Source organism: Dryas octopetala, chromosome 4 (assembly GCF_963921425.1).
Source record: "Dryas octopetala chromosome 4, drDryOcto1.1, whole genome shotgun sequence".
In the NCBI taxonomy this organism is placed as follows: domain Eukaryota; kingdom Viridiplantae; phylum Streptophyta; class Magnoliopsida; order Rosales; family Rosaceae; genus Dryas; species Dryas octopetala.
In genome coordinates this window covers 10,213,067-10,240,289 of record NC_141369.1, presented here as the reverse complement: position 1 = coordinate 10,240,289, position 27,223 = coordinate 10,213,067, and the positions used below count along the sequence as shown (strand labels likewise).

Below are 27,223 nucleotides of genomic sequence, written 5' to 3'. Positions count from 1 at the left end.
AACTCGATGGGCCAAGCGATTCTTTCGCATTGTGCAAACCCGATCCGTGGTTTCTGAGCGACATTACAGGTTAGAGGAATTCAATCTCCACCTTTTTCGTCAAGTCTTCTCCTTCCTCCGTGACTATCAAGTATCCACATTGAATGACCTCCCTCACACTGTCCCCTCTTACAACCTCACCATAGTTCAGGAGTTTTATGCCAATTTTCCAGGTCGCATTTCCCGAACAGATTTTAGAGTCTATGTGCGAAATCGGGATGTGTATTTTCGGCCTAGTATCATTTGTCGGATTCTTGGGTTAAAGCCATCAACCTACACTCATTACCAGCAATACTTGGAACGGTCTCGTTCCTACACTGCTGCCCACTTCCAAGCCGTGGCCTATGTTAACCCAGCTACTCCTTTAAAGGATGGTGTGTTGCTTGAGAAATCTGAATTCAAACCTTTTCACAGGTTTTTGTGGGATTTTGTGCGTCACAATATCATACCTACCTCCCACAACTCACACCCTTCTGCTGAGCAAATTCAAGTGATGATGTCTTTTCTGAATAAGGAACCTGTTCCCATAGCTTTTCTTATTTATGAACACATTCAGACCAAGACAATAGGCAGTGGTCGTGACCACAAGGGTGCCCTCATTTTCCCTCTCCTTATTCACCTCCTCTGTGCCCGCAGTGGTGTCTCCTCTGTGGCTGTCTTGGATACCTTTGCTGAGCCCATGGCTGATTACACAAAATCAGTCATGAAGGTTAGTGAAACCTTTGCTCGCAAAAAGCGAGGGGATCAGGCTCCATCTCTTGAACAAGCAAACGCTGCACTCCTTGCCAAGGTCAAAGGTCAATCGGCCATCATTGCGGATCTCATGGCCCAACTAGCAGCCCACACAGCTAACTTTGCTGCCTTTGCCCTTGTTCCATATTCTGATGGACTCCACACTGAGGATGGTGATCCAAATGCTGATATTCGAGATCATTCTGATGACGCTCCAGAGATGGACCCCACCGCCTCTTCCATGCCAGCAAGCTCAGTAGCCTTTCAGCCTGAAGATGACTTTGAACTTGCCATGCAAGCTCGTTACAGAGATGCCGCTGCTGCCGGTTCTCAGTTTTAGGGGGAGTTAGTTTTAGGGGGAGTTAGAATTTAGGGGGAGTCAGCCTTGTATGAAATGTTTCTCTTTCGGCATGTACTTTTCTTGCATATCTCTCCATTTGTCTGTGTTTCTGAACTGGATTTTCATTTATGACTGCCCTTTTGTCTTTCCATGACAAAAAGGGGGAGAATGTATTGGTTGATGTACATTGGTTGTTGTTTAATTTCCATTGCTTGCTGCGTTTAAACTGCATACTATCATATTTTGTGTTGTGCAAGCTCTTCTTCTTGCAGGTACATTATAACAACTGTTGGGCTGTGTGTTGAGAGTCTTGTGAGGTGAATGGGTTATTGTTTTGTCAAGGAAAGCCAAAGGGGGAGATTGTTAGTTTCTAGGATTTGTTAATGTTGGCTATTTTCCGTGTCAAAACAATTGTATTAAGTTGTATTTACTCACTCACAAGCTCTAGGCTAGATTTAGGACAAGACCTGCTGTTTTGAAGAAGTCAAGAATGATCAAGTCACAAGGTATACTGCACTTCATTCATTTCATGAAATTAACAGATTTTTGTCTATTTGACTAGTCATTCACTGATCATAATGAACACTGTTTATCACGTACAGTGACTGTTACTGACTGTTACTTAAATTACAGTTGCTACAGTGGGTCATTTCGGGTTTTGCTTTTTAAGCCCAATTCTTTGAAAGCCCATATTCTATTTAGTATTAGACATGCATGTGCATTGCACAAGACTTGTTTTCTCCACTGTAGCATTCAGATCTGATTTCCTCTTTCCCATTCACGCACACACACTATTCATCATCTTCTACATTCTGATTTTTAAATGCAAAATTCCTTTTGACAGCTGATTTTTTCTATCCTTAGTAAATACTAGGATACCCCTCTAGGACAAAGGGAATATGCCCTTAATCCGTCTCTTATGGACAGCCATTGATTGGCTTCCACGTGGCATGGGCGAACATGCCTCTTGCGTGGGTGTGTACGGGGATAAGTGGGCTGGCTGTCCAGATCTGGTGGGTACGTTGATGAGCCAATTTTAGAGCGTGAATTCTTGGGTTTTCACTGCTGGGTATTTTTCCATGTGAGGTGCTCATCTTCATAATTTTCAGAAAATGGTTTTTAATTCTTGAAAAATCACATAGAGATTTTCTGAAATTGTTTTTGTTAAATCTGAAATTCTATATGGGTTTGAGTGCTTAAATGTCTTCATACATACTTCAAACACATTCATTTTAGATTTAAGTTGAAGGATTCAATATTGATCTTTTCATGCCGATAGCTTGAGAAGATTGATCTTTATTTGTGAATCCTACATTTGCATATCATGTTCATACATTGATGAAACCACTTAGCTTGGTGCGGATTGGTGCCATGGGTTGATGAGCTTGGAGTGGAGCTGCCTTCTTCATGAATGACCATCTGCCTTGCGTATGGAAGTTGCACAAAATGGGTAAGCTAGCTGCCACTTAGTCTAGGACTTAGTGATTGAGCTTGTGTGCTGAGTGCCCTCCTTTGTATTGAACTTCTGATTTAGTGGATTGCCTGGTCAGCTGGATAGACCCCCAGTTTTTACCCTTTGTGGTTTTTCTGGGTGAACATCTTGTGTGTTTCTGTCTTCCATATTTGTGTTGTTATGATTACTGACTCACTCATCTTTTAAACACAAATCTGTACTGGAGCTATTTGATTAAAATTGATATATGCCTTATATAATTGTTTAGAAAATCACACATCACTGTAGTTGTGGATAACACTGGGATGCCTATTGTGATGGATCCTCTGAGTGTATAGGATGTCACTTGATCCTTGGTGTGTTTGATTTGTGTTGTTTTACTGAAGTGATTTTTGATTTTTAGAAGTCAATGTGGAGTTTCACATTTTGTTACTGGACTGTCTGAGTTGTGTTTGGTTGACTAGTTCGTGAGTAATCACATAAACCAAAAATTGGGGTCCGATCACTGAAAGTAAAATTAATCAAGTTAATTAAGTGAATAGATCACCTAAACTAAACTTTCACCTCCAATCATTCAACTTCAATTGTTACTGTCCTACTGGTGGTGTTCTTCAGGCCAGAAGGTATGCATTCTTAGTTACTTTCATATATATATGATTGGCCCATTCTCTTATAGTTCAAGTTGTTCAGAGACAGCACTTGTCTAACTTTTGTTTGAAAGTAACTTTTAATATATCGACATTAATTCGCTACTTAATTCCTTGATGATTTGTAAGGTGTAAAATGAAATTGCACGTATTTACATGAAAATTTTTACTTCTTATAATCAGCAATTATAAATGCCAAATGATTCACGACCACATATCTCCAACCAAAAAGTGGTGCAATGCCCAACCATTAATCAAAACTTTTTCGCACGTGATCTTAATTTGGGTGAAATATATCTTTTTCTATATATTAATATGCAGCGTATAAGAGGTTTATATACAGCCCTTAGAGAACTATTCTAGGAAACAAATAAATACAGAGCAATCATGATCCTATAATCTAGGGAATCAGAATCACATAGTTGACTTTGTTCTTTTACACTAACTAGGAATGTACAGCTCATTTGACACTCCCCCTCAAGTTGGAACTTATGTGTTGTCCATGCCCAACTTGCTAAGTGAGCTGTAAAAAATTCTGCTTTTGACTGCTTTGGTGAGAACATCTGCGAGTTGATCTTCGGATTTAACAAATGATACCTCGATGATCTTAGCCTCGAGCTTCTCTTTGATGAAATGTCTGTCAATTTCAACATGCTTGGTTCTATCATGTTGCACTGGATTATGTGCAATGTCGATAGCGGCCTTGTTGTCACAATGTAATTGCATGGCGTGTTTGGGTTTGAATCCCAAATCTCTCAACAAGTTTCTAATCCAGAGTAGCTCACATACTCCATATGACCCCTATATTCTGCTTCAGCACTCGATCTTGACACTACTTTCTGTTTCTTACTCCGCCAAGTGACCAGATTGCCTCCCACAAAGGTGAAGTATCCAGATGTGGATCGTCTGTCAGTAACAGCACCTGCCCAGTCTGCATCAGTATGACCCTCAACATCTAGATGACCATGGCGTGAGAACATCAATCCTTTTCCAGGAGCTGACTTCAAGTATCTCAGAATTCTATCGACATCATTCATGTGTGCTTCACTCGGTGCATGCATGAATTGGCTCACCACACTCACTGCATATGCTATATCAGGTCTAGTATGTGATAGATAGATTAGCTTCCCAACAAGCCGTTGATACCTTTCTTTGTTGGTAGGTACCTGGTCCGGATACTCACCAAGTTTATGATTCTCCTCCATTGGAGTATCTGCTGGTTGACAAGCTAACTTTCCAGTTTCAGTCAAAATGTCAAGGGTATATTTCCGTTGTGATAGAAATATTCCTTGTTTTGAACGAGCCACTTCAATACCCAAAAAATACTTCAGAGCACCGAGATCTTTCATCTCAAACTCACTAGCTAAATAACGTTGCAATGCTGCCTTTTCTTCCGGGTCATTCCCTGTAACCACCATGTCATCAACATACACAATAAGGGCAGTGACCTTACGTTTCCTATGTTTCAAGAAAAGAGTATGATCTGAGTTACTTTGCTTGTAACCAAAATTCTTCATTGATTTGCTGAACCTTCCAAACCATGCTCTAGGTGATTGCTTCAATCCATAAAGAGACTTTCTCAGTTTACACACCATATTGCTCTGACTGGACCCCATCTTGCATCCTGGAGGGGGATCCATATAGACTTCTTCTTCTAGGTCTCCATGCAGGAATGCATTTTTAACATCAAACTGGTGTAATGGCCAATCCAGGTTTGCTGCTAGAGAAAGGAGCACCCGAATTGTGTTGATCTTGGCTACAGGAGCAAAGGTCTCCCCATAGTCAATTCCATAAGTCTGAGTGTAACCTTTCGCCACTAGTCTTGCTTTGTATCTTTCAATGGTGCCGTCTGCTTTGAACTTTACCGTATATATCCATCTGCAACCCACTGTTCTCTTCCCTTTAGGAAGGGTAGTCATCTCCCAAGTGGAATTCTTTTGGAGGGCTCTCATTTCTTCATTCATTGCTTGAGTCCACTTGGGGTCTTTCAGAGCTTCCTGCACATTACTTGGAATAGATACAGTGGATAATTGACATACAAATGATGCACATGACGGGGACAGCCTATGTAGAGACACATGATTAGCAATAGGGTATTTAACCTTTGATGTAGGATCAGGGTCATACTGTTGTTTAGGGATCCCTCTAGTTGTACGAGGAGGTAACTGATAACCTATGTTTCCTGTGTGACTCGACTCAGGTAAAGTGTAAGTGTTTGAGTTTGAGTGTTCAGTTACCTGTGGAAGATCTTCAAGGCCAGGTCCTGATTGGATGAGTGGTAATGGTACTGTAGGAGGAGTCTCCGAAGCATTATCTGGAGTCTCCAGATCTTGTGGCTCTTGCTCTTGTTGCACCACTGCAGCTGGTGAGTCAGTAGTCACTATATCCTCAGGTATTTTCTGAGGCTGCTCTGACACATTCTGTGGAATTAGGATGATCCTATTCTGAGTATCTTCTGAAAAAATAGAGCTCTCCCTCTGCAGGAGATGCTCAGACTCTCCCCCTGAGTAATAGAACTCACTCTCATGGAAAGTAACATCAGCAGTAATATGCAAGGTCTGAGTAGGGGGATGGAAACACTTGTAACCTTTCTTAGTGTCAGCATACCCTACAAAGACACATCGTAGTGCACACGGATCAAGCTTGCCACGCTGGTGTGGATATACCTGAACATAGGCCACGCAACCAAAGACACGTGGTTCTAGATTTGGTGTGGACGGCATGGTGAGGAGAGTGGTCAATGTCTGGAATGGAGTTTGATATTGAAGAGTACTGGATGGTGTGCGATTAATGAGGTAAGCATGCATGAATTGGCTCACCACACTCACTGCATATGCTATATCAGGTCTAGTATGTGATAGATAGATTAGCTTCCCAACAAGCCGTTGATACCTTTCTTTGTTGGTAGGTACCTGGTCCGGATACTCACCAAGTTTATGATTCTCCTCCATTGTCAGACCTAAGTGTTGTGATTTTTCTATCAAATTGAGTAGTAACATATCGATGAAAATTCTTGAATTTAGCAGTGACTTAACTTTTCTGTTTCATGGGAAAAACCCAGGTCATCCTGGTGCAATCATCTATAAATGTTACAAACCACTTAAAACCACTAATGGTAGAAACTCTTGATGGTCCCCACACATCAGAATGGACAAGCATGAAAGGCATAGAACTTTTATTTAATCTTAATGGGTAAGAAATTCGATGACTTTTCGCCAAAATGCAAGTTTCACAATGAAAGTCTGATTCAGCAAACTGGGAAAACAACTCCGGAAATAACTGTTTCAGATAACCAAAAGAAGCATGCCCTAATCGTCTATGCCACAACCAGATCTTCTTCATCCTAACAGACTCGTTCCCACTCACATGATGTGCTTGACTCAATTTCTTATTGCTATCTTCGGTCAGGTCCAGATAATACACCTTTCCCCTCCTAGTACCACATCCAATCACGGCCCTGGTGAGAAGATCCTGAAAAAGACAATACAATGGCCAAAAACACACAGTACAATTAAGAGAATCAATGATTTGAGGAACAGACAACAAATCATAGTCAAGTGAAGGGACAACTAGAACGTGGTCTAGACTTAATGATGATGTAAGAGATATGGACCCTTCTCCCAGAACTGGGGAGGTAGTTCCATTGGCATTAGTAACATGTGTTTGGCTTGACGGTTTGGTAGAGTGCAACCCAGTGAAACTAGATGTCATGTGATCAGTGGCACCAGTGTCAATAACCCATGATCTATTACAAGTAAGTGAAGGTGTGCAAGAGAAAGTACCTGAGGTGGCCAAGGCCTTGGAGCCAGATGTACCTGATGTGATATCCTGGGAGGACTCAGATGATGCGAATGAGACTCTACTCGAATCCTTCTTTCGCCCTTTGTGAACCCATCCTTCTGGATAACCAATGATTTCATAACAACCCTTAATTGTATGGTTTTCTAAACCACATTTGGTACACTTCATTGGGGGTCGGTTACGTGTAGAGTCGGTGTTCTGGGTGAATGACCGAGATTGCTTGGATTTTGCAGCAACCAAGGCTGTGGCTTCGGATGTGACACTAGCTTCAGACATGGTTCCCTGTCTGTTACTCTCTCTTTTGATATATGCATAAGTTGCCTCAAGTTCAGGTTTAGGCTCCATCCTCAAAATCTCTCCTCGAATTTGATCAAAGTTATTATCCAAACCTGCAAGAAAGATATAAACTCGGAGACGGTCAATCTCCTTGCGCCTAGCTTCAATGTCTACTGGATTCTGCATGTTGCTTGGACATAATTGATCAAGTTCTTGAAAGATCTCAGTGAGCCCACTGTAGAAATTGGCAACAGATGCTCCATTCTGTTTCATCGTGAATGACCTTCTATGTAGATCATAAATCTTTGCCTCATCGGAACTGTCAGAATATGTTTTCTTGATTGCATCCCAGACTTGCTTGGCTGTGTCATAACGAATAAATCGTTTCATTTGGTTGGGTTGCATGGCATCGAATAACCAACTCTTGACTTGGCAATCCGACGCACGCCATTTGTTGTATGTCGAGTCTGTGGCTGCAGGTTGGGTCATATCACCTGTCAAGTGACCATGTTTTTCTCGTCCAGCAATTTTCATCTCTATGACTTGATGCCATAGAGAATAATTATGTTCATCCAATTTGATTCCAGTTGAAAAGTTGGAATTGTCTCCTTGAATGGCAACGATCTGGGTAGTTGCATTTGATTCACCATTACCTGAGGATTGGGCTGACTTGAGAGCGTTGAGGTCGTCTTCACTCACCATGATGATGGCTCAATGAAGGATCTCTGGTTTGTGGGCTGTGAGCGACGCAAGCGATGTTGCGACGCAACTGATGGTGATGCGAGGTTTTGGACTGGGTTTGTATGGTGGTATGGCGGCTACGGAAGCGTGCTAGGGTAGGTCAAGAGACAGTCATGATCGACTGCTCTGATACCATCTTAATTTGGGTGAAATATATCTTTTTCTATATATTAATATGCAGCGTATAAGAGGTTTATATACAGCCCTTAGAGAACTATTCTAGGAAACAAATAAATACAGAGCAATCATGATCCTATAATCTAGGGAATCAGAATCACATAGTTGACTTTGTTCTTTTACACTAACTAGGAATGTACAGCTCATTTGACAAATTAAACACTATCTACTCTCAGTCTCATACTTGCTTGATGTCTTCTTCATTCCCATTCTCATTATTTTAATGATTACTATACTCCACTCCAAACTTTTAACTTACTCTCTATTTTATAATTTTTGTACAGTTGTTTACAAGCTGTATTAGCGTAATTTATGCTGTATGGTTGAGTACAGTTATTTACAAATATTTATGCTGTATTAGCGTAGTTTAAACATGGTTTAGTACAGTTGTTTACATGCAAGCTGTATGGTTTTCCTTGGTAAAAGAAATCAAGACAATTATACTATTATGTATAGTCCTCAAATTAAATTAAATAGAATTTTGTTCCAATTGCTGTTTTAGCTTGTTTTTTGAGTTCAATTTATGCTAAACATATATATATATATTGAAATTTTCTGGGTAGGTTGTTTGTTCTTTTAACTAAATAACGAATGTGAGTTTTTTTATGATTTCTTGTTATCTTTTGCATGTCTTATTCTTCACAAGGTTCAACATTTTAGGATATATAATTCTATATTTTAGGATATAAAATTATCGTTTAATTTTATAATTTATGTATTAACTCTTGAATTTTGGATGGTATTCCAAAACTCAAGAGTTCAAAGTTAAAATCTAATAAAAAAATGGGAGCTCAAAATTTTAAGAGTTAAAACTGGAGAACGTGTTGATAATTTATACCCTAAAATATAAAATTATATAAAAAATAAAAAAGTTAAAAAAAAAGTCATAATATACATGGGTATGTGCTTCAATTTAAAAAATATAGGTCATTCACATAAAATTGTTATATATATATATATATATAAAGTTGTTTACATTTGCTTTAATTCTTTGTCATTGAAACTAATTAATATTAGATTCTTTAGATATGAAAAGATAATACGCTAAAGCAGATTTGATCAGGTACGAACATGCGAATATGCGAACATGTCACTGAGTTTTTGGTAGCTTTACCAAGCGCTCGACAATAATTTTTTTAAATAGGTGAGCGCTACAAGCAGCTAGGGCTCAGTGCTGCTTTCTCTGCCAAGTTTTAAGAATATATATTTTAATGGGTTCACCTCATTTTCTTTTAGGGTATATTATTGGCTTGATGAATGCGTTATGTTAGAGTTTAGTACGTTTTAGATTTTGAACAAACTAAAATATGAGAGCTAAATCATAACATAAACATTAATAAACAAACGTCGAGCGCTCAATACTGCAAAATTTTAAACTGCCGAACAATAGTTAGGTGCGAACGTGCAAGTGTTATTGCACATATCATAATTGAACATATCATATATATATATATATATATAATGAACAGTACTGAGGCCACTTTCTGCTCCAAATTTGTTTTGTCAGTATCTACACATATTTTAATATAGTCATAGACAGTCCCTCGTGATTCATGAGTTAGTCGGGACTCAGTCATATCGAAGGTGACAACATAATTAACATGCAACATGCATGGAGTATCTTTTATATATATATATAAACAGAAAAGACAAGGGAAGGGACACAGGGTGAGCTCCATGCTTCCCGTCCCATGAATCTCCAAATCTCCAATAGCGGGAGAAGAAGACCCGTGTTGGGCTTGTACTTTGTGTCACAAGTCCTGCACTTCATGCATCATTGTGGACCATACTTTAATCATTCAATTCAAAGAATCCAAGTTGCTGTGATTAATATAATTCGCACTAATCATTCAACCAACAATAATATAATTCCAATCTAACTTCTTTTTTTTGGCCCGGATATTCCAATCCAACTTTAAACAAGCAAATTATATGATACATGGGGTCGTTTTATTGACTTGGAATTAAATTTTTGTATCAGCATGTATGTTCTAATGACATATTGGTAAACTTATATAGCACTTTTTGTATGCGTGTGCAGAAGAAATATGAGCGTGTTAAAAGTCTGATATACACTTCAACCAAAAGAGAAGAACTTTCATGTATGGGGATGCCAAGTCAACAATCTGATCTGATGTCACAATCCAATAAAAATAAGACACTTGTGTTCTCCTTTTGATCATACCAATCAAAATTAGTTAAGTTAATAATTTATTGAGTTGTGATACAGTATTGCTAACACCAAGTGTCTCATCTTATTCATTGGATTGTAACACCAAGTCATATTGCTGACTTGGCATCCTGTGACAGGGAAATTATTCTCCAACCAAAAAGGCTGTTTAAGGCAATTGAAAAAAGTCATTGAAGACTTTTGATGGTGTTAATTTCAAAATGCAACACAAGACTTTAAGCTTGGTCATTAATTAATACCATGACATTATATAAATACCATGTAAAACCCTTTCTATGACGTTTGGTGAACGTCATAAGAACTTCTTTACATTAAAAAGCCGTATAAAAGTTATATATATCAATACTAGTTCGGTATTGTATAAGAATCCATGATGTATGTGATTAATGATTGTTAAATGTGCTTAGTATATAATTGTAGTTGCCTTTGAATAAAATTATTTTGATCACTAAAACAAAACACTGATCACCTCTCTAATAAATATGGAGCCCATTTATAGGAGGGTTCCACATTTGTTAGAGGTGGTCAATAAAAAAGTATTCTATGACCTAGTTATCCAATATAATTTCTCTCTCACTACATGTACATGGATACCTCTTACATCATGAACGTGGAATGTACTGTTATATGGTGATATTCACATGCATGCATGTTGTGAGAGGGTTCGTATAAAAATTCCTAATGATCAGAAAAGTGTCAATAAATATCATACAAAAACTGGGTTTTATACTTGTCTTGTTTGTACTTGACTTTTATCTCTAGTGTACTACTAATCTAAAGAGTCTCATTTATGGTTTAATTAGGGCTATAGCAGAATTTCTGTCTCGTGACCTCTCACACAAGTTAGTGGCGGACGATATATATCTCACTGCCGGTTGCACGCAAGCAATCGAAATCATGGTATCTGTTCTTGCACGTCCTGGTGCCAACATTCTGCTTCCCAGGCCTGGCTACCCACAGTATGAAGCTCGAGCAGCTTTCGACAACCTGGAAGTACGCCATTTTGATCTTATTCCCGAAAAGGGTTGGGAGGTGGATCTTGAGTCTGTTGAAGCTCTTGCAGATGAAAATACTGCTGCTATAGTTATTATTAACCCTAGCAATCCTTGTGGAAATGTCTTCACATACCAGCATTTGAAAAAGGTACCTACATGCATGCTTATAATTGAACAATATTTTGGAGGATCACATTTATGCACCACATTGTGGACTACATATCTAAGGACACAAACATATACAACATTGTGGACTAGCTACTTCTTTAATAGAGTTGAGACCCAGTTGTATATGTGGGTCTCATCTCTATATAGAGCTGGACTTCATCTCTTATAATTGAGACTCCGACATATTCAACGTTATGTACCACCTGTTTAATAGAGATGAGACATAGTTGTACATATGAGGTCTCACCTGTATTAAATATGTGAGTCTTATTTCTATTTGAATCACATTTATGTAGTACATTGTAGATGTAGTACATCTCTAATTGTAAAGATTCATATATACAACATTGTGGATCACCTCTCTAATAGAGGCGATTCTGAATTGTCTATGTAAGTTCTATCTATATTAAAGATGTGGTTCATATATATAATTGAGGTCTATGTAGCATCATCATAATCTAATTAAAGTACTTAATTTTTTTAATTATTTCACCAATTGTTGTATGAGGTAGGGCTGAGATTGGCATTTCCTTCCATAGATCGAGTTGATGAATTTTTACTAAATACTAAGTTTGCTTTTGTCAAATTTAGATTGCAGAAACAGCAAAGAAACTTGGAATCTTAGTGATTTCGGACGAAGTTTATGCGGGTCTAGCTTTTGGCAGTAATCCTTTTGTGCCTATGGGAAAGTTTAGTTCAATCGTACCAGTTGTTACGCTTGGCTCTATGTCAAAGACATGGATTGTTCCTGGTTGGAAACTTGGCTGGATTGTCAAAAATGACCCCAAAGACATCCTTGAAAAAACTGGGGTACTAATTAATTGGTGTCTTATATAGTATATACATCTTAATTTTTTTTTTTTTTTTTGCACACATTCTATAATATGTGAAATTAATTAATTTTTGTCATTATAATAAATTAACTTTTCAATTACCATTGTTTCTTTTCTTTGCAGATTGTGGACAGCATTAAAAACTATTCCGACATCACTACTGACCCAGCAAACCTTCATTCAGGTACCTATTCCATGCTGCTTAATTTTTTCTTAATTAAAAGTTTTAAAGATAGAATGTCATGCCTTCACACTAGCTCACTATTATTGAAGTTCTTATCATATATTGCAAAGTTATACTGCCGGATTGTTAATAACAATTTACCTTATCAATGGTCTAGAAAATGGCTGCCTAACAAAATAAATGTGAAATTTTCTAGCAAGAGAATATAAGGACATACAATATATGTAGGCTCATTTAGGTGCGAATTAATGTCCGCAATACAATATATATATATATATATATATTAGGCCCATTCGGGTGCAAACGTGCGGACGTTCACAGCTGATGCCGAGTGCTCGGTAATGCAAAATTTTGCAGCTGTCGAGCGCTTAGCACTGGTTCAAGGACGTTTATGTTATGGTTTAGCTCTAGAATTTTGGGCTCCACTTAAAATCCCAGAGCTAAATTCTAACATAATACCTCCATCAAGCCCATTCTATACTTTAGGAAGGGATGTGGTGAAAAATGGGGGTTTTACCTCAAAACTCGGCGGAGGAAGCAGCAATGAGCGCTGCTCGCCTGTGTTAAAAAAACTTTGCTGAGTGCTCGGTGATAGGTGTGCACCTGAAGAGTTCTCTCTCTCTATATATATAAATATATAATTTCATCTATTTTTCTTAATTTCTATCCCAATTCCATTGAAAATAAATTATTCTCATTTTCAGGGGGCAGTACCTCAAATAATTGAAAGAACAAAGGAGAACTTTTTCTCTAACATAAATGGAATTTTGAGAGAAGCTGCTGATATTTTGTATGAAATTGTTAAGGAAATTCCATGTCTTGCTTGCCCACACAAACCAGAAGGATCCATGGTTGTATTGGTAAGGATAAAGACATTTTATGTAGCTTATAATTATTGGATAATTAGAAATTTAACATATTTGAGCTAAAATCAATTATGTCAATTTCTATCACAGGTAAAGCTAAACCTATCAGCACTCGAAGGCATTGATGATGATATACAGTTTTGTCTTAAGTTGGCTAAAGAGGAGTCGGTGATTTTTCTGCCAGGTAAAAATTGAATAACTTGTAAATTAATGAATTGGTATATCATCTTGTACTGCTTAGCACAAGTATTAAATGAAATTGTGTGGCTTGCATCTAAGCAGAGTTGTTTGACATGTAATATGTTATTATCTACCAAACAGTTTAATACGTTATATTATCAAATTGTTAATTTAACTAGACTATATTTTCAAGAAAAATTCACGCACATGATTTTAAACTAACAGTATGTTAGCATTAGAAATTATTTGCATCGATATACATGTGGGATCATCCCATGTGTAGTCCGCATAGATCCTACACAACAATCCTAAATGCAAGTTACATGAAGTGCGTCATTTGATACCCAACGGGGTACATGGTCAACGCTGTCTCCCCTTACCTGTATAAGATGACACACTTACTATATGTAAGTGCATATAGGATTGTTGTATGAGATTTCATGGGACCACGTACATGTGGATGACCCCGCATATGGATGTGAGCATAACTATCCCCCTCTCTTTCTATAGAGAGAGGAAAAAAAAAGGTATATAGTGATAGTGCAAAATAACATAAAGAGTTAAATTGTTTTATAAGATATATAACATATTAAATAATTATCCGGCAAATGGAAATTTCCGATATTTAACATCCATTCACTACATTGATCATGTTTCCAGGAGTCACCGTTGGGCTAAAAAATTGGCTCCGCATTACTTTTGCTGTTGAACTTCCTGTACTTGAAGATGGCCTTCAGAGGTTGAAAGCCTTCTGTCAAAGACATGCCAAAAAGTAATAAGATTTATGTCTTCACAGTCATAAAAGTGACTGCAGATATTGCTGATCGGCATCTTCAGATTAGATCTCCGGTTTCACCAGCGTAATGAATAAATGCATGAAGACATTAATTAATTAGCTGTGTTTGCCATCATGGTGATCAACAAGTGTTGATCGATCTTATTATGTTCTTGTTATTCACATGATTTTCTGGGACCCTTTGCATGTATAAGTGCAAATATATAGACTTATACTGTTGGCCTCTTTTTGGGATTTAAAAAGATAATGTAATAACAAAATCCTAAACAATATCAATCAATGATATTGATTTGTATTAGTGTTTTCAAAGCTCGCCTGAGGCGCGTTTTGATTGCGAAGCGCAGAAAAATCTCGTTGGGCGGTCAACTGTTCGACGAAATGCCTCAAAAGTGAACGCCTTTTGGTTGAGGTGTAAGCTTTGTGACGCAAAAGCGCTAAAGCGTAAGGAACATACGCCTAAAGGGTAATTTCATTAAATAGCCCTTTTTAATACAACAATATATTTTCTAATCGTTCCCTCTCAGCTTTATCTTTTATAGCTCTTTCTCCCATTTTCAGACAAAAATATATATATATATCTCTCTCTCTCTCCTCTCTCTCACTCCCTCCCCCTTTAGCTTTAGATTTCACTGATGAAGATCTGAACCAAAACCAGCACCACCTAAACCCCCAGCACCATAACCACCAACACCACCCAAACCCGACTGAGCCTGGCTTCCTTGTCGGCGGCGGCGCGACCCTTGGCCTTGCGTTAGCAGGGACTTGCAACCCTTGATTTGAAGCTTGCTGGGTATTGGGCCAAATTGCCCTTGATTCGAAGGTTGATGTTTTCGTATCCAGATTTGCTTGATGCTTTGGACTTCGCATCTGGATTCGCATTCGAAGGTTGATGCTTTCGCATCTGGATTTGGTTGCTGGGTATTGGCCCATTTTTGGATTTGCTTGTTGCTTAGGCTCTCATGGGTCCCACAAATCACAGATCTGTCACCAAGTTTTCACATTTTTTCTTTCTTTGAAATTTTGTGGGTTTTGAATGTAATCGGAGAAAAAAATTATCAAGAACATTGTATTCATTATTGAGCAACAAACATAAAAAAGCTTGGATTGAGACTTGAGAACTTTAATAAATTCAGATTTTTCTGTCAAATTTTTCATTTTGCTGTTCCAGATATGAAATTTCGATCTGGGTTTGTTGTTTCATAAATGAAATTTGATCATTGTTGACACATGGTTGACAAATGGTTGACGCATAGTGCTACAAACTGTCGACATGTCGAAAATGTGGCGACGAGAAATGTATTTTTATTCGAAAATGGGCTAAAGAGCTATAAAAGATAAAGATGGAAAAGAAGGTTAGAAAAGATATTGTTGTATTAAAAATGTCTATTTAATGAAATTTTCCTAAAGAAAATATATAGTGACTGTGCCGTACTAGACTGCCTGTTAACATAACGCGCCAAATTGTTTGCCAAAAGGACATACATTTTCAATACATCTACTTCATTGATCATGTTTTCAGGCGTCACGGTTTGACTAAAACAACCCTTTTACGAGATATGGATCCGCTAATAATTATGATACTCCAAATATTTTTTTCTTTAATACAAGAGAGGCAAAAGGAAAAGATGAAGTTCAAACTCTGACCTAGGCGTGGACTAACTGTTCACTATTATTAAAGCATTAAACACATTTAAGGGTGAAATTGTTTTATATTTTTTCCCCATAATTTATCTTCATTCATTTGAATAACGCCTTACGGAGCAAAGGACTTTATCATCTTAAGAATATCTATGAATCTTTCTATTTCCCTTTCATCCAATCTCATTTCTTGCTTGTTTTACCTGTCTCGAAATTCCTTTCCTTTGAAAATAGAGAATTTCATCATTCAAAGAGAAAAAGTTGCAGAGAAATTAATTGTGAAATTTAGAAAAGCAAATATTGGGCACACACTAATAAAAGAGTTATTTTCAAACTAATTATAGTGGTAGTAACAACCAGAAGTAACAAATTAAAATGAGGAGTTATTTTTGAACTTGTAATATAAAGTTTTCGACTATCTAACCAGAGTAGTAGCTGCAAGCTAGCTGCATGAAACACAACGCTGAAGTTGCTGATCTTCTACCAAATCACCCTTAATTTTGTTATGATAAGAGGGGGATTTTATTCATTTTACTTGATTGACAAGTAATTCTAAAACATAATCACTCTTAAAAATCAAGAGCCAGCATTTGAAATGGAGCATGAGACCGAACGCTAAGTTTGATCACCACCTAGCTAGTACTCCATCTGATATGATGACTAGCTTCCATTGCAACACATGTTATTTTTCTTGGCATGCCTTTGGCAAAAGTCTTTTATCCTCCTTAAGTGTTGTGCCGGAAGCGCGAGTCCAAATATCAAGAAAAATATGAACAAAACATAAATAAATCCAACATGAGAACACAGAGGTTTATACTGGTTCGGTCTTAATGCCTACATCCAATTTTGCAGAGCCGGAGAGTAAATTCCACTATATACAAAAGGAGATTACAAAAGAGTATACAACTCTCTCACACCCAAATCCCAAATACACCCAAACACTCTACAGTCCACCACCAGAACAAAAGAAAGATTTTTGGTCTCCTTCACAAATGTGGTACCGGCTACACTCACAAAGAACAAAGAACAAAACTTGTTCACAAATACAAAGAGCAAGGAGGGAGATTAATACCAAAGTGTAGGTGCACACACAAAATCTATGGGCAAACAAGAGATTTTTCTTCTCTTTCAAAGCTAGTGCAGCACCCCACAAACAACACAAAAGGTGCGGCTGCAGCTGCTCTCTCTTTCTAGCTTTTTGGAGCGGCTACAATTCACACACACCACTTGTTTTTGCTGCTGCCCTATTAATCAGAGAACAAAGGCTTCCTTTGGAAGCTAGGAGGCAGGGGTGAAACAAGCCCAAGTCTTACTCCACCTATTCTAATAGGTGATGTGGCTCAATATAAGCCACTCAGACAAATGGATTAAATCAATGGGCCAAACCCAAGTGGGTCTAATTAGGGCCAAAACCAACACCAAGGCCATCTTCAAGTGTTGAATGGTCACAAGCAAAGGTCATGTGCAAACAAATCTTCATCCTCACAGCCAACCCTGCAAGAAAAGTGAACTTACTATTAGATCATTTGGTAATATCAACTTTCTAACCCCACCAGAGTAATCAACTTTAATTCTATCTATATATTATGCCTTCATCGGGTATAAGGCCTTAAGGTAAACCTCAGATCGTGCAATGATTCTCATAATCTTGGCGGTTGTGATAATCAGGCATAAAGAAAGACTCAAAGAGTGAAATACAGTATTGAAAATTTGATGGTTGTAAATTAAAGCTTGTTTCTATACCAGGTAGTACTATGACAGATTCCTCTTTGGCAAGTAAAAAACCCCAATCACCACCTTGGCAAATATCTTGAAAAACCATGGTTTTCTTGGACATTTTAGTTCATTTTTTTGTTCAGATTCCTCCAAGAAATTTACATCACCATGGAAACTGTTGAAAATTAATGCACATTATTGGAAAATACTACAAAATTCTAGAGACTTCCTCAAAGCCCATACAAATTAAAGCTAGAATATTCCAAAAAGTTCTACATAATTCTAAAAGTCTATAAGATAGCTTGAGAAGTAGAAAGAGTATTCTAGATAATTCTATTAGTAACTATCTTAACTAGAGAAGTCTAAGAATTTGTGGAATTATCTAGAATATATGATAAACATGTGGCTAATAGATGTTCTAGAGAAGTCAAGAGGGTTCATCTACTCTCTATATATATAGCATGTACCCATATCTAAGTGCAAGCAAGAGGCAATACTAAAAGCCACTACTCCTAAGTCCTATTGTCCTAGACATCTACTAAAGCCTTGTATTCCTCATTTACTTCTAAATAAAATTGTCCTATTTCTAACTAAGGTCTCCACTCCACTCTAATACTTTTCACCCAAGTTTCTCATATCAAGCATAAGTAGCTAATAGAAGCTTACACAAGCCATTAGCTACAAGTGTTCTAAACACCCTCTAAATTTCTAACAGTGGTATCAGAGCTTTCTTATTGGGCGTAGGGTCATCCTAATTTACCACCATGTCTAATAACTCTAGCCAAAACTCTATCCCTCTTCCAATATTCTCTGGTGAAAACTATGATTTTTGGAGCATCAAGATGAGAACCTATTTTATGTCTCAAGACTTATGGGACATTGTTACTAGTGGGTTCTCTGTTCCAGAAAGACCCACCGCTGAGCAACGAAAGCAGGCGAAGAAGGACGAGCAGAGAGACGCAAAGGCTCTTTACGCTCTACAACAAGCTTTGGATGACACCATATTTCCAAGGATCATGGGAGCTACAACTTCAAAGGAGGCTTGGGATACTTTGAAAGAAGAGTTTCAAGGAAATGAAAAGGTACGTAGTGTCAAACTACAAACTCTAAGGAGAGATTTAGAAAATCTTAAAATGAAAGATTCTGAGACCGCTAAAGATTACTATTCCAAAGTAAATGAAATAGTAAATCAATTGAGAGCTTATGGTGAAAAGATAACTGATACAAAAATTGTAGAAAAAATACTTATTAGTCTTACTGATAAGTATGACCCTATAGTCACTGCCATTGAAGAGTCAAAAGATATAACGGCTCTTTCAGTAACAGAACTAATGGGTTCTCTAGAAGCATACGAACAAAGACTGAGTAGGCGAAATGAAAGTTCACTAGAAAGTGCCTTCCAGTCAAAAGTCAATTTAAGGTCTCAGAAATCTAGAGGAAACTGGAAATCAAAAGAAAATTCTAGAGGAGGAGATAAACCCAATAACTGGGAAAATAAAAATGAAAACAAGGAGAAGAAAAACTTCCCTCCATGTGGAACATGTAAAAAGACAAGTCACCTAGAAAAAGATTGTTGGTTTCGAGGAAAACCAAAATGTCGAAACTGCAAAAAGTTTGGACATATGGAAAAAGACTGTCGGCTTAAGAAGAATTATCAAGCCAATTATACAGAAGAAAAGGAGCAGGATGAAGAGCTTTTCTATACTTGTCAAGCAGCAACTGAAGTGAACAACAGGAAATGGTACATCGACAGTGGCTGCAGCAACCACATGACAGGAGACGAAAGCATCTTCTCTGAAATAGATACATCCATAAAATCCCAAGTTAAATTGGGAAATGGCGCACTGGTGGAGACGAAAGGAAAAGGTACGATCTCTATCCATACAAACAAAGGAACTAAATTAATTCATGATGTTCTTTTAGTTCCTAGCTTGGAGCATAATCTATTGAGTGTTGGCCAAATGATTGAAAATGGATATTCTCTACACTTTTCTAGAGACTCCTGCACAATATATGACAAAAAAGATAAAAATCATATTATAGCTAAAGTAAGGATGGAAAATAGAAATTTTCCCATCCATTGGCAATATGTCAAAAATATGGCCATGAAAGTAGAACTAGAAGATTCATGGCTTTGGCATAAAAGATTTGGCCACTTCAACTTTCCTGGACTACAATTACTTCACCAGAAAAATATGATGAGAGATCTGCCAAGCATAAAGGAGAGTGGTGATGTCTGCAAAGGCTGTCAACTTGGCAAACAACATCGACAAGCATTTCCATCCGGAAAGACTTGGAGAGCAAAAGCCTTGTTGGAGCTCGTGCATACAGACGTCTGTGGACCAATGAGGACCCCATCTCTCGATCAAAGCAGGTACTTCATTCTTTTCATTGATGACTATTCTAGAATGACATGGGTTTATTTTCTACGTGAAAGATCAGAAGTCTTCAAAGTCTTTAAGAAGTTCAAGGCTCATGTCGAAAAACAAAGTGGCCAATACATCAAAGCTCTTAGAAGCGATAGAGGTAAAGAGTACACCTCAAAAGAATTCAACAAGTTTTGTGAAGATGAAGGAGTAGAGCACCAATTGACAGTGGGCTATGCTCCTGAACAAAATGGAGTCTCAGAAAGGAAAAATAGAACTATAATGGAGATGGCTAGATCAATGCTATTTGAAAAAGGACTACCAAAGATATTTTGGGCAGAAGCAGTATACACAGCAGTATACTTGCTAAATAGATGTCCAACAAAAACTCTACAAGACAAGACTCCTATTGAGGTGTGGAGTAACCAGAAGCCATCAGCAAAGCATCTCAAAGTCTTTGGATGTGTATGCTATGTGCACATTCCAGCTCCAAAAAGACATAAGCTAGAAGAAAAATCAGAAATTGGCATATTTATGGGATATAGTTCTCAATCTAAAGGCTATCGAGTCTACAATCCAAGAACTAAGAAGCTCGTGATCAGCCGAGATGTCAAGTTTGATGAATCTGCATCTTGGAATTGGGATGAAGGAAAAATAGAGAAGAAAGGTGCTGTCCTGTCAGGAGAACCAGAGACAACCACTACTAGAAAATTGGCCTTCCACCACTGATTTCATTCCCACTGCAGTACATCAGTGGTGCATACTATATTATAAGCTACTGCACATCTCATTCTGTGGTAATAACAGTCAATGTCACTGGATGCCTGTGGGCTTAAATTTATTCCCACACCTCCCTGTGGGGAATATGGAAAACACCTGACAAATGACCATATGTTATGACCCACACCAAAGGCTTTGGGAATATCCCAATATTTTTTCCCACGGCTGCAATGGCATTTAAGTCCCAAGTCAATCCACTTTTACACTCTTTCACTTACTTTATTTGATTAATGGCAATGCACAATGAAAAATAGAATAAAAAACTCAATAAATATGTTTTGATATTATCAAACCCAATCAATATTGTGACACCTACAGGTTGCAGTGGCCCTTAATTAAAAAATTGATTACTCAAAATACATAATACGTACATACATGCCTTGGGAGTAAAATTTATACTTTTTTTTTTTGTCTGAAACAATACATTAAAGAGAAACCCTCACAGTCACCAGACTCACAACCTCACTTTCTCTATTTTTCTCAACCAGACTCTTGCGCCGACTCCTCTCTCGTCGCCTCCCTCTCTCTATCTCACCCATAGGCTCCTCTCTCTTTCTCCTCTCTCATCGCCATTCCTCTCTCTCTCTCTTGCCGCCTCCTTTCTCTGTCTCACCAACATCCTCTATCATCACCAAGGACATAGGTGTTTTGACAAATTGTTACTCAGAAGAGAAGGGCTTGATATTTCAACAGGTAATTGGCTTTTTTGTTGTTGCTCATGAAGGAAAGATATTATGAGGAGGGCTGGCTTTTATTTTTTCTGGGTTTTGTTGAATTTTTTGTAATGTTTTTGTTTTGGTTTGGAATTGTTGTTGTTGTCCTAAATCTGGATCCAAATATATACTGGCTCAAGAAAATAATGAAATTACTATAATCATATATTAACAAATTCTATTAATATATGACTCTAACTGTTAATCAAGCTTTTGGCCCTATTAGTTGCAATTTTGTAGGACTTAATTTGATAATGGAGAGTGAGCAGACTTCCATTTCTCCCTTTGTAGTGAATTTTTGGATGCTTTTATAATTTACTTTTTATCTATTTGTCTCTTATGTAGAGGTGCATGGACTGTGAAGCAAGCATTGGATGCAGATCAGTATTTATGGGTTGACCCTTTGCCCTGTGATCCGAATAGGTATGTTTTACCATCTCTAAATTTTTGTCTGTTTCTATTGGATTCTAAAATTGGTGATTGGTAAAAACTTTTAAAGACATTTATATACTATCAAATTCATGTGCATATATTGCATGTGCATACCTTAGCACCCGTTTAAGGATTTGTATTTGGATGATTGATGGCTCCAATGCAAATTCTTGAATTGTCCCATTTTTGGACAGTTTAGTAATGACTTATTCTGTATTGTCCGTTGACACAATTGTACATTAGACGCATGTAGAAATTTTGGCTAAGTCACCCCTTAGGCTCCTGCTGTACATACTAAGTTAGTGTACATGTGGGAGCGCAAGGGAGGTGCTGCCGAAATTTCTATTGCTCGTCTCATGTATGATTGAGTCATTCGGCAATACATAATTTGTCATTACTGAATGGGTTAGGACCCACACCTTAGGATTGGCGTTATAAGGGTTTAGTTAAAGCATGCATTTTTTTTCATGTAAATAAATGATATTCGATCATTGACTATGCTGTATATTTATTAATTACATTGACTTTGTAATTTTCCATGTTTGTTAGATTTGCAGTTGACTATTCATAATGAACAAAGAATGGGTATATGCGGACCACATGAGTGCAGAATTTAACGAGGGTCTGCGATCCTTTATTAGTCATGCTATGGAAGTAGTTGGGTTTGAGGGAAATATTAAATGTCCATGTAAACTATGTGGGAATCGGTTTTGGAAGCCACCAGCTGTTGTTGAAGATCATCTAATGTTCAAAGGCATGGATACAAACTATGCTAAAGCACCGTGGAAATTTCATGGGGAAGAATTGCATAACCCCCCCATAGTCAATCCTGTATTTAATGATTTGGCTAATATGACAGCACTATTAGAAGATGCTTTTGCCATGCATGAGTTCGGTAATATTGACGATATCGAAGATGACCATGAGTATCCACGAGGACCGACCCCTTCTGTTGAACAATTTATGCATTTAGTGGCTGATGCTGAAGTAGAACTGTATCCTGGTTGTGGGGGGACAAAACTTTCATTCTTAATAAGGTTGTATCAAATTAAGTGTATGTATAAATGGACCGACATCTCTTTTACCAAGCTCTTGGATTTACTAAAATGTTGGTTTCCTAAAGGTGTAAACTTGCCTTCGAGTTTTTACAACACCAAAAAACTTATTACTGACTTAGGGTTAACTTATGAAAAAATTGATACATGTGAAAATGACTGTATGTTATATTGGAAAGAGCATAAGACCGCTACATCATGTATTGTGTGTGGCAATAGTCGATTCAAGAAAAATGCTACTGACGCTTCAGAGTCTAGTAATTTGAAAAAGAGAATTCCCAACAAAGTGTTGCGGTACTTTCCGTTAGGGCCAAGACTTCAACGCCTTTACATGTCCCGACATACTGCTGAGTTAATGACATGGCATGCCAACAGTCGACCACAAGATGGGGTTCTTAGACACCCAGCAGATTCCCCTTCATGGAGAAAACTTGATAGGGACTTCCCTAATTTTTCTGGTGAAATCAGAAATGTTCGTCTCGGTTTGGCTAGTGATGGCTTCAATCCTTTTGGAATGATGAGTACGTCCCATAGTACCTGGCCAGTTGTTCTAGCTGTTTACAATCTCCCTCCATAGCTTTGTATGAAACAACCATATATGATGTTGTCTTTATAATACCGGGCCCTACATCACCAGGGAACAATATAGACGTCTTTCTTCAGCCATTGGTGGATGAGTTGAAAACTTTGTGGGATGAAGGGATACCCACGTATGATGCATTTAGAAAAGAAACATTCTTGATGCGTGCAGCAGTTTTATATATGGACTATAAATGACTTTCCAGCTTATGCCATGCTATCTGGGTGGAGCACTAAGGGCAAGAAAGCATGCCCAACATGCGCATACGACACAGATAGCACAAGGCTTACTCATGGTAAGAAGGAATGTTATCTTGGTCATCATCGATGGCTTCCAATTGAACATAGGTTTCGTCGCTTCACTCGATCATTTGATGGCAAAGTTGAAATACGACCGCGACCAATTCCTATGACAGGGGAAGAGTGTTTGGCATCTTTGCGTGATCTTACATTTCAATTTGGCAAGGGTAATAAAAGGAAGAATAAATGAAGCCGACCAGGTCAGCCTAATTATAATGCCAATTGGAAGAAAAAAAGTATTTTTTATGATTTACCTTACTGGAAAGATCTACTTTTGCGACATAATCTTGATGTTATGCATATTGAGAAGAATGTTACTGATAGTGTGGTGGGGACATTATTATCTATTGAAGGCAAGAACAAAGATTCCTTAGCGCCCCGAATGGACTTGATGAAACTAAATATAAAGTCCATTTTGCATCCTCAAGTAGTTGGGAATCGTACTGTACTCCCCCCATTGCCTTTCACACTATCAAATCAAGAAAAGACATGCATTTGTAATATACTCGCTTCTATTCGTTTACCGGATGGCTTTTCATCAAATGTTGCAAGGTGTGTTCGTGTCAGTGAGAAGAAACTCGTGGGACTTAAGAGTCATGATTGTCACATAATTATGCAATATTTGCTCCCTATTGCTATTAGACGTATAGGCCTACCACAAAATGTCGTGCGAGTTTTGTTAGAGTTGAGCTCTTTTTTTCGAAACTTATGTACCAAAGTAGGTACAGATGATCACTTTCAATCATTGTCCAGTCGCATTGCACTAGTATTATGCCAACTGGAAAAGTTAATGCCTCCTGCCTTTTTTGACATAATGGTTCACTTACCGATTCATCTAGCCGACGAGGCGGCGCTCGCCGGTCCTGTGCATTATAGGTGGATGTACCCAATTGAGAGGTTAGTCTATATGTTAATTCCTAATTCATATAAATATATATATATATATATATATCTTTCTCTCTCTCACGAATGTTACTTTATTGTTGTTCATTCAGGTATTTGCATACTCTTAAAAAGTACGTGAGGAACAAATCACGTCCAGAAGCTTCTATTGCTGAAGGATACATTGTGGAAGAGTGCCTATCATTTTGTGAATTGTACTTCGGGGATGATACCATTACTCGCCGAAACAGGCCTGGTCGAAATGTAGATGAAGAAGGAGCAGGGACGCGTATAGGATTTGAAATCTTTAAAAAACTAGGACGTTCACTTGGGACGATAAATAAAGTCCAAATTGGTCACGAAGAATTGGAGAGAGCCCACCGATGTGTCTTGTTCAATTGTGATCAAGTCAAACCGTACATAAGGTAATTAATAATGCTAACAATTTTATTAATTCTTAACATTTGGGGATAAATTTCAAATATTTCCCTTTTCAGCATACATGAAGAAAATTCTATGCCCAAGGGAGGCCGGCGTGGACGTGTAATGAAATCTCAACAACGGGCTCACATGTCGTTTCCAGAGTGGTTTCGTAAACATGTGAGTACTAATGCTTACAATATTAAATTATTAATGCATAATTTTTGTAAAAAAAAAATTATCTTCATGACTTTGTCTAATCCACTTATGTGTAGATTGCTGAGCAATTACATGATGATGGTAGCGGCATTCACGAGGATCTGCGGGCACTGGCAAGTGGTCCATGCCCCAGGGTAGGGCGGTGGAAAGGCTACATTATGAATGGATTTCGGTTCCATATTAAATCAGTTGACGAAGACGGAAAAACACAAAATTGTGGTGTTTATGTACAAGGTGAGGCAGACAATTATGCTAGTGCTCGAGATCCTAACCCGAGGAAAGGGACCAATGACTATTACGGTATAGTAACGGACATAATTGAGTTGGACTATTCACATGGTCGTAAAGTAATTTTGTTTGATTGTGATTGGGTTAATTGTAAGTCAACTCGAAGTCCTGGTTTGAAAGTGGATGAGTATGGATTTACACTGGTCAATTTCTCACGTTTAATCCCACCGCCAGACACTTTTATTCTTGGATCCCAAGCAGAACAAGTATTTGATGTAGAAGATCCAATGGAGCCTGGATGCATGGCATGTTGCAGTGCGAACAAGACCACGTGACTTGTTTGACATGGGCAATTGTACCGATCCAAACATAGCTGATCCCCAAGGTTTGGATGATGCAGATGATGAAGCCGATGAGATACATGCAAGAAGTGATGTTGAAGGAATTGTTCTCACTAATGCTTAACCCATTGACTATTTATATATAGTGGTATTTTATTTTAATATGTGTTTGTATGACTAATTAAGGACCGATTCAGAGTATTTTATTTTAATATGTGTTTGTATGACTATTTTATTTTAATAGTGGTATTTTATTTTAATATTTGTATGACCAATTTAGACACAATAGAAGGATTGTATTTGTTTGCATAATTTAGATGACCAAATAATTATCGATTTGTCTAAATTTTCATTTTGTGTCAATTAAGGACCTTAATTTTTTTTTTTTTCAGTTTTTATCTCAACTTTGGCCCGACGTTGCACTCATTAAAACTCAACCAAATTCGGAAAAATTATACTGGATTTAAAGATATGGATCTCCTCTTTACAACCATATAAAGATTACCCAAATCAGACCTCTACAACTCCAGATAATCGACCCCAAAGTAGGGTACCCGAAACTGTCCAATCGGACCTCTGGGAAAATATCTGAAAAATTTGACAGTTTCGGGTACTCTACTTTGGGGTCGATTATCTGGAGTTGTAGGTGTCCGATTTAAGTGATCTTTAATGGTTGTAAAGATGAGATGCACAGCTTTAAATCCAATATAAGTTTCCTGAATTTGATGAAGGTTTGATGGGTCAAACGTCGGGCCAAAGTTGAGATAAAAATAGAAAAAAATAGGGTCCTTAATTGACACAAAATAAAGGTTTCAGTCCTCAATTGACACAAAGTAAAATTCATGTCTTGAATTGAGATATGTGGTATATTTTGAGTTCTTTAACTAAAATTTTCCCTTATGTATATATATATATTTATATATTTTTATTTTATATATATATTATATATATAATAATTATGTGTTCAATAAAAAAATTTTAAAAGGAAAGTCTGAAGGTTTTGGCATTTTATTCGTACCATGACCACCAAACACAAACCTCTTAGTCAAGCTTTGCCATTACTTTTATATAAATTATATTTATATTATAACATATATTTGACCAAAAAAAATATAACATATATTTATATTATAAT

The 27,223-nt window shown here is 37.5% G+C and overlaps 1 protein-coding gene and 1 pseudogene across 1 annotated transcript; both read left to right on the top strand.

Moving 5' to 3' along the window:
- Positions 1–1,239: 1,239 nt before the first annotated feature.
- Positions 1,240–14,592, top strand: LOC147286681 (nicotianamine aminotransferase 1-like). The gene is made up of 9 exons (XM_086240819.1): positions 1,240–1,301; positions 1,384–1,428; positions 3,107–3,187; positions 11,201–11,540; positions 12,152–12,370; positions 12,517–12,571; positions 13,277–13,437; positions 13,534–13,627; positions 14,284–14,592. Exons 1-9 carry the CDS (start codon positions 1,240–1,242, stop codon positions 14,397–14,399), a joined length of 1,173 nt encoding a protein of 390 aa, XP_086096945.1. The 3' UTR covers positions 14,400–14,592.
- Positions 14,593–22,634: 8,042 nt separating this feature from the next.
- On the top strand, positions 22,635–26,212 carry LOC147286680 (uncharacterized; annotated as a pseudogene).
- The last annotated feature ends 1,011 nt before the right edge of the window (positions 26,213–27,223 follow it).

Excerpts from the sequence above, each read along its gene's own strand:
- LOC147286681 (XM_086240819.1), top strand. The coding sequence starts at position 1,240 with ATGACTGCCCTTTTGTCTTTCCATGACAAAAAGGGGGAGAATGTATTG. Across the intron at positions 1,429-3,106 it reads TGTGTTGAGAGTCTTGTGAG|ATCACCTAAACTAAACTTTC; the intron begins GTGAATGGGTTA and ends TTAAGTGAATAG. Across the intron at positions 13,438-13,533 it reads AAGGATCCATGGTTGTATTG|GTAAAGCTAAACCTATCAGC; the intron begins GTAAGGATAAAG and ends TTTCTATCACAG.